Source organism: Calidris pugnax, unplaced genomic scaffold, assembly GCF_001431845.1.
Source record: "Calidris pugnax isolate Ruff unplaced genomic scaffold, ASM143184v1 scaffold103, whole genome shotgun sequence".
Classification (NCBI taxonomy): domain Eukaryota; kingdom Metazoa; phylum Chordata; class Aves; order Charadriiformes; family Scolopacidae; genus Calidris; species Calidris pugnax.
Window position 1 is genome coordinate 12,583,311 of NW_015090990.1, and position 8,291 is coordinate 12,591,601.

General features: G+C 41.8%; 1 protein-coding gene across 1 annotated transcript in view; it reads right to left on the bottom strand.

Annotated features, from left to right (window-relative positions):
- Positions 1-6,754, bottom strand: part of CERKL (ceramide kinase like) — a 65,035-nt gene extending 58,281 nt beyond the window's left edge. Inside the window, exon 1 of the mRNA XM_014954142.1 lies at positions 6,659-6,754. Within this exon, the coding sequence (XP_014809628.1) occupies positions 6,659-6,754 (96 nt within the window). The remainder of the gene's footprint in view (positions 1-6,658) is intronic.
- Between the last annotated feature and the right edge of the window lie 1,537 nt (positions 6,755-8,291).

Consider the following 8,291-nt stretch of genomic DNA (forward strand, 5'->3'; position numbering starts at 1 on the left):
CCGGCTGCTGCCAAGGCAGCGCCCGCCCCGCCCCGCAGGCGGAGCCGCGATCGCCCGGGGGCCGGCGGCAGGGCACCCGTCCGCGGGCCCGCCGGAAGGTACGGCAGTTCCCTCACGGGGCAGAGGAGCGGGCCGGGCTGTTCGGGACCGCCCCGGGCCCTCCCGGGGGAAGCTTCTCCCACCGCCCCTGAGGGGGAGCAGAGCCCCTGCTGCCACCGGCGGGGGAGGGCTGTGCCGGGTCACTGAGACCGGGCCGGGCGCAGGGCGGTGCCGCGGCCCTGCTGTCGCCCGCTGAGGCTTCCCCCGCTGCCCGGCCTGCCTCGGGCACCGGGACCCCAAATTGGGTCCGGTGACAGCGAGGGCGGCCCCAAGGCGCTCTGGCTTCTGCCAGTTTCGCTCCCCTGTGGTAATTGTACTTCCCCGAGGAGAGCGGTGAGGGAACTCCCCAGCTCCAGAAGTTTGTTTGCTCTGTCAGGGCCACACATGTCTTCAGCTTTCCTGTTGTCACTGGAACAGTACCGTTATTTAGCTCTGGAAAACTGTGGCATGAAGTTATAATAGCCCCTTCATGCTGAAAAGGTAGAGCTTTCACAGGTTGTGACTATGGCTTAGCCTCAAGATAAATACCATGTTGACATTCATGCTGTGAAACAGTAGTACCTTAAACCTGGGTGGAGATATCACAATTACATGTACCCTCCATAACACCTGAGGAACACAGTGACTCAGAACAGGATATAAACTCCTACAACTCTAGATTCTCTATCAAGCAGGCCAAAGCAGAAAGTAGGCAGAACATGGCGCAGTGGTCCCTCACCCTCAGAGCTTAAATGCAGAGGAGGGAGACACACATCTTTGCTTCCACTCCGTAAATGATAGAATTTACTGTTTGGAGGTGTGACAGCTTTGTTCACAGGTGCTGTAAGGTTCACTGATGGCACTCAACTTTACAGCTGTCCAGCATCAGGTCCAATTTATAAGGTGCTTCTAAGCCTGTAAGGGATTAACTTGAAGCAGAACAGCAAGGATTTTTTTAGTTCCGAGTTGTATAATGTCACAGTGCATTATTAGTGCATGGAAAGGGCATTTTTTTCAATAAGCAGTTGAGTAACTTTAGTATTTGTATTAAAACAAATATACATTGTCCCTCTAATAAATAAAGCAATAAAATGAAAATTTTTGCCTTTTACAGATCAATACAAATTACAGTTCAAACCTTGTGTCAAAATATCCACGGCTCTTCCTGTGATTTACATCACTCAAGAAGAGAAATGCTGCTACAGGTAAGGAAATCTGATTGTCTGCAATCAAACCAGCCAAAAGTCCATGAGATGATACAGGAGTTCACAACTTTTAATCTTCCTTTCTTAATAGCTCCAGAAAAACCTGTACCAAGCTGCTAATGGTGTACCTGAGAAAACAGTTTTAACACACATTTTAAAAGTCACTGTGGTACAGCTTTTTGACACTTATTTCCATCTATTACTTTGCCAAGTTTAAAGTATGCTCTGAATATTTGTTAAATATGCAGCCTGTAAATGCTCTTCAGTTTGCATCGAGTCATGGATACAGCTTTCACTGCAATGTAGCCCTCACTAATTTGCTTTTCTGAATCCTAACACAGTCACATAAAGCTTCTGCTTGCTTACAGCTGTTAGCATCAGTAGTCTGACTTCAATTGTGTCAATATTTTTTGTCTCTTAGATCTTCTTTCTTGGGATATAAATATCTTGATTGCAAAGTAATCAGATAAAGTGTAAACAATTGAAATTGTATGTAAACTATGGAAGTTTTGCGCAAAATGATATTGCTTTTTGCCTAAAGATAACTGAGTGACAAGGCAGGAAAAACTGTGAGCCAAACAAGCTTGCCTTACCAATTTATCATTCTGGTACAACAGTAGATGTACCAATTAAACTTGTGTCTGTTATTTGGCATCGGTGATCTTTAATGTGTTTGCATTGATGTCATTCAAAAGGAAAGCTAAATCATTAACTGGAAGATAAAGCACAACATGAACCTGGATATAGTGGAATCAATTTTGAAGCTCTATGCCCTTTATAATCCCTTGTAGTCATTTGTATTTGTTTCTGGGATGTTTATTAACCCATTCCATCTATGTATATTATATATTGTCACCAGATAATTTCTCATAAGGTACAGGAAACTATAAGCTGATAACTGTCTTAGAACCATAAAATAATGCTGTTTTCATGACCATAAGTGGAAGACTTACAGTTCCTAAGAGACTCGTAATACCCTTCAACTAGTGTCATTAAAACTTCTAACACCCTTTTATTGACGTTGCTTGAAGGGAGTATTAAATCAGTAACTGTTAAGATACTGAAACCATAGAATCATTTAGGTTGAAAATGACCTTTAAGATCATTGAATCCAACTGTAAACCTAACACTGCCAAGTCCACCACTAAGCCATGTCCTTAAGCACTACATCTACACCTTTTACTATTTCACATTTTTATCTACTACATTAAGAGAACTGTATATAGTAACAAAAACCATAGGAGGAACATACAAGTCTGTTCACTCTTGGTTTACTACTGTTCACAAATGCTCAATCCCCACAATCCTTTGTAGGTCTGAGAGAGACACTTTCTCCTGGGTGGAAAAAATAGTATTCTAAGCAAATCCACACTAATAGACTTTATAAAAAATATCAAAACTTCCAGATTTGTAAATTGAATTTGCAAAAAAGCACAGAATAGTCTAGAAATATCATTTTATACATTTCTAGACTATTTCTGGAACTCTCACACATGGAACTGCCTTATTCTTTCCTGTAAAAAGGGTTGTGTGTATTGGTGATTTCCTCTAGTATCTGCTGTGATGTTCCATATTAGAGGGAAAAAAAGTGAGACACAAGACAAACAGTAAATGTGTTGCAGGAATTGTGTAGTAGACAGCAAAATTAAATATTGCCACTCTTCAGATAGCCTCCAGTAATATTCTTCAAATATTTATAAATATTTTGTGTTTTCCATGCATGAAGTAACTCTTTGCCTTTGAATTTAATGTACCTCCTTCAATTTAAGGGCAACTAAATATGCAGCACACAAGGACATTTTGTTCATCAGCAGTTCTCTACAAAACATAGTTACTCTTTTTCTAGTGAGAAGTATGGAAAGTGTGCATTCTTACAGCATACCTGGAATAAAAAAAAGAAATCATAGAACTAAATCCACAAAACAGTTTACACTGTGTTTTATAATCTGGATCCCAGGTTACTCATTAGTCTATTTTACTTAGCCAGTGGAGCTACCTTAGAAATTCTTTTAGCATTTTTTGTTTTATTTTTTTAAACAAATAGCTTAAGTAGATTAGAAGGGGGGGAAACAGTGTAGGAGGCAGACCAGAAAGGAAAGCAAAGCCATTATCAGAGCACAGCAAGGACCAGCTGCTCCCTATGGGCCAGGCAGCAAAGAGGGAACCCAAGGCTAGGAAGGCAGAGGTCTTTCTGGCCAGGACCTACCTGGTGGTACCTGAGCAAGATCACCCAGAGGAGAGTGCTAGCATCTCCCAGTGATTCCCCAGCATCTGGCGAAGTTCACAGTGATGAGGCAGGGCTGAGGCCAGAACATCAATTTGCAGATTGAGATTAATAGGCTTTGTAGCCAAATAATGGCCACAGCTAAACTGGATACCAACACCCCACAGCATCTCTAAAAGGACTGATACCTCCAGGCTGATCTTAAATAGACCTCCAGACCCTTGGGTGGGGTTGGTGGGAGGTTGCAGGTGGGACTGGTCAGGATTTATAAGGCTTGGTAATGGCCTTAGGGCCCTAGCAGCCAGAAGCACCAGAGGAGTATCAAGGGGTAGTAAGGGTAGGCTACCTTATAAAGGGAATGCAGCTGAGAGTAGCTACAAATCAGGTAGGGCTCCATATGACTGACCAAAGTGAGCAGAGCTACATGTAGCTAAGTTCAACTAAGAGTTCAGAGAGCTAGATAAACCTATTGCAATGAGGTGGGTCTAACATCAAGATGAAAAGCAGAATGACTGGGTCAGGGTCTGGCCTGGTGGCAGGAACCAATGTTAGTACTAGCCCAGCAGCCACCAGGGAGGCTGTCACGTCTAAGGTCCTGTGAGGATATCAGATCTGTGGGGAGGGTCATGATAAGGCCAGGTACAGGTATGACTACAGTATCATCAAGGCAGATGCTAGGGGTTAGAGATGCTTCTTAAACATAGCTCTTGAGTGAGGAAGGGGAGATCCCCCTCGTAGTTTCTTAGAGCTTGTTTTCAGCAGTCTGGACCAGAAGGAGATGTTGTCCCATGCTAGGAACCACAGGTCTGTGCTCAAGGCTGCTAAAGGAGAAAGTAGAAAGGAGAGCATCCTTTGGGCCCAGATGAGAGGTAGTAGGAGATGAGCTAGCCTTCCCTTAATTAACTTTGTTTCTCTCTGGATGAAGGAAGTCATCTGTTGCTGTCTAGGAAGTAGTGGGAGTCTCAGAAGTCATTTCTAGAGGAACCCTGTGAAGTGAAGAATGATAAGAGGTAGGACAACCTCTGGCAGAAATAGCAAGTGAGGGAACTATAGCTAGTGTTTACTGAAGGACAGCATGCAGCTAAAGCATGCTATTGGAAAATAAATCCTCTGACCCCAAGAAAAATGGGTAGAAAAATGCAGCGAGGTGAATAGGCAAGAAATGGGAATGCCAGGTTTTGATTCATGGGTTATATGATGCTGAAGTTACAGAAAGGGAATTAAGACAGGAAGAAATTAAGGGATGCTGTTGGGAAAACACCTTATTGTCCAATATGGAGGATTCAGCTGGACACTTTTTGTAGCTGGTGTGTTTCAGTGGCTGATAGAGATTTGCTTCCAGATAAATCTGAATTTTGAAATTGACAGCAAATCATTGACTTGTATATTTTTCTGGCTGTAGTGTTTGTTTATACAGTGGAAGTTTAGCATGTAGTTACTTATACTTCAGCGGTTCATTCCCAAATATGAGCTCTCCTAAATATGTTCCCCTCTTATGTTGCTACTCTAGAAAAAAATCTTTTATAGTTCTCAATATTAATTCATGTATGTTGTGTTGGTTTTCCTCGATTTCAAAGAAGAGACACTAAACAAAACACCACACTTTTCACACAGTAACTGTAGTCATAAATTGTTCTGAAGAATTGTGGAGATGGACAAATCTCTGCAAAGAGGAGAACAAGAATGAGTGAGATTATTGTGCAGGAATAAGAAGCAGCAAGAATGGAGTCTGAAGCTGAAGTCATTTGTATGAGCACCGGGAGCTGAAACTCAACTTATTTAAAATAGATGAAAATGTGATAATGGGAAGGAATATAAAATAAGAATGTATTGACCAGAAGACATTTTATTTTTCCGTCGAGTTAAAGTTGATATGCTATCTTCTTGAGGTAATAGTTTTACTTTGAATCTTGTTTTCCATTTTTCTTTCACCAAATAGTCTAAATCTTAGTTCCTTCTATTTTATTTCATACAAAATGCAGTTAGCTTTATGCTGCAAGCTACTACAAGCTAGGAAACTGAAAGCCAGCGCTGATATTCTATGTTTTACATACCCTGTAGGCAACCTAAATACTTAAGAGAATGCTTTGAGAGCATTGTCAGTTTTAATTTTGTATTGCATAGCTTCTGACAGTTTGTTAAATACATATATGAATTATTTAAAAAACACTTATGTACCTATTTAAAGAACAGTCTATTTGTAGATCTTTAGCACATACTCATGTACCATGTTTTTCAAGGCTTTTTGTAATATGTGGTTTTCAGCTAAGGAAAGAATGTAGACCATTTACAATTTCTGAAATAATTACTATACAACCCCTCATGGTCAATAAAAATAAAGAACGATTTCTGCATATTTTCCCTGATATGGCACCAGGTAGAGCTCCAAGTTTTCATTTCTGTGAATTTTTCCTCAATAGGAATGAGTGAGAACTGAGTGGGGTTTGTTTGTGTGGTTTTATCTTTAGATACTATATATAGAACCAAGAAAAGTGAAATTTAACTCTGTAATTTCTAAAACTATTTGACAAGATGGTTCTTTGTACAGAAGTACTGTGGTGGTTTTTTTCCTTTCAAAAAAAAGAGACTCACTTTTAATATGTCAATAAGAATTGTTAAGGTCATGGTGGATCCGCTTTTGATCAGTTACAATACTGAAATAATTGCAAGAATTTTTGCTGTTACAGATGATAGAAAAGGTTTGTTTTATTTGCTTTCGCGACTTCGTTTAGAATTATTTCTATTAATTGCTATTACCTCTGTGATTGTATGTTGCCTTTTATATTAATTTATTAAAATTTTGGAACAGTGACTTCTGGAGAAAGTGATGCTCGGTTGTCTTCTGGTGTATTCAGGGATCTTGGCTCTCCTTGAATCTATTTCCCTTCACTTGGAAAATTCTCCTGAAGGCACTGGGCCAAAGTCAGATGATGTTCAGGCACATTTTTCATTTGGGCTAGGTACCACCTGAGGCTTCAGCCTCTCAAATGTCTTGTGGATGTAACCTGGGATTCTATGATTTCAGACCCCTTCATCATCATAGCTGCATCACAGGCAACGATGGGGCCACAACCTCCAGACCCTCTTCTCTTGTTTCCAAAAACCAAGAAGGGAAAAGCTGCAAGTCATGGCTGCTACTCATGCACTGTACCTGCAAAGATTTCACCAGGGTCTTCTCAGGCGTGCACTGGTGGCAGAACAATTCCTGTTGTCCGAAGCGTGGCATAAAGCGGAAGGCAAAGGCCATTGGTCCCACCAAGGCATAAAAATAGATTCCTAGGCCTCCGCTGGCTGACCAGCATGTGTGTGGGTATGACTCAACCCCAGAGTTCTCTCTGCGTGTGGAAGACAGATAATCCCACTGTAGCCTTAGTTAATTAGCAATTTGTTCATAGGAGAGGAACAGTGTGAGTAATTCTTTCTGTTGAAAGAGACCTTGATAGACCTTCCGGTGGGAGTCATGAGCAGAGATTTTAAGATTTGGCTCGATATTAACAGCAAGAAAAACTAAATATCATGGAAGCATCAGCAAAGGGTGGAGGGTGGGGGAAGATCTCCAATATTTTATGAGGGTGAGGGGAAAAAAAAGCACTAAACTAATTGAAATAACAAAATTCACAAGTGATTTGTAAAATGGAGCCTCTAGTTACCAAGATGCCTAATTAATTTTCCTTATTAGGTTGCTCATAACATTAAAATATTATTTTCTCTAAAGTATCACAGTAGCAAACGTTCAGATAACCTAGGTAGATCTTTTAAGTAAATTGCATTGGCTAGAGGAGTTGGATTTTGTTATTAACCACGGAAAAAGAAAAGGTAATTGAAAAGGTTTCTTGTGGTTTGGAAATGCCTTCCAAATATTCATTAAACATTTAAGCGACTAAATTTGCAGAATATGTTCCTGACATTGGCACTGGTTCTGTGGTATTTCTCTCATCAGATGGAAGTACTGTGTGTTATGCAGAGTGCATTCATGCATAAACAATATCATTTTCATAAATTAAAACCTCCCCTGCAGAAGGAACATCTGTGCCTGCCTTTGAATAAAAGATGGTGGCATGTGAGCTGCCCCTTGCCTGACTAGAAGAATCCTTAGGTTTAAGAAGGCGCACAACCAAAAGGCGAGCGAGCCTGGGTCGGCTTTTTCCATTTTATCTGAAAAATCGCCATTCATTTCCCCGCCTCGGGTTATCTGGGGTACGTTTAGCTGCCTGGCCGCTGATGGGGAAGGTTAACCGGCTACTTGAAAAGTTGCCTTTTGCTTTCTTCCTTTTCAGAGGCAGCAACAGTTCCTGGTGTGGGGCTGGGAGCTGGGGCAGGGGGGGAGATGCTGCCAAACCCAGGAATTGCCAAACCCAGCAATTCCAGCGGGTTTTTAGCACGACAGATCGGCCGTGAAGGTGCTAACCCAGGTTTGCAGCGCTTCCTCGTTGGGTTTCTGTGGCTATAAACGCCTTTAAAACAGCCGTCAGTAACTTGATTTCTCGCGGAAAAGCAAACACAAATACCCTCAGCCACAGGACAGCCTGGCCATTTTCGGCTGGGTTTAAGTGAAATGTTTGGGAAATAGGAATAGTTTTGTGACAGGCTTCCTATACGGTGTTTCAGGGAACCTCTTAAATCCGCTTCTGACCGTCGAAGGCAGAGACCTGTTGATGATTGTGACTGGTCATTAGGGGAATTGCTGTCCCGCAGGTTGTGTCTCCGGGTTTCTTAAGCCCCAGAATAATCAGTGAAGATTAAAGAAACACATGTTTCGCGTCGGGGCGGGGGGGGGGGGGGGC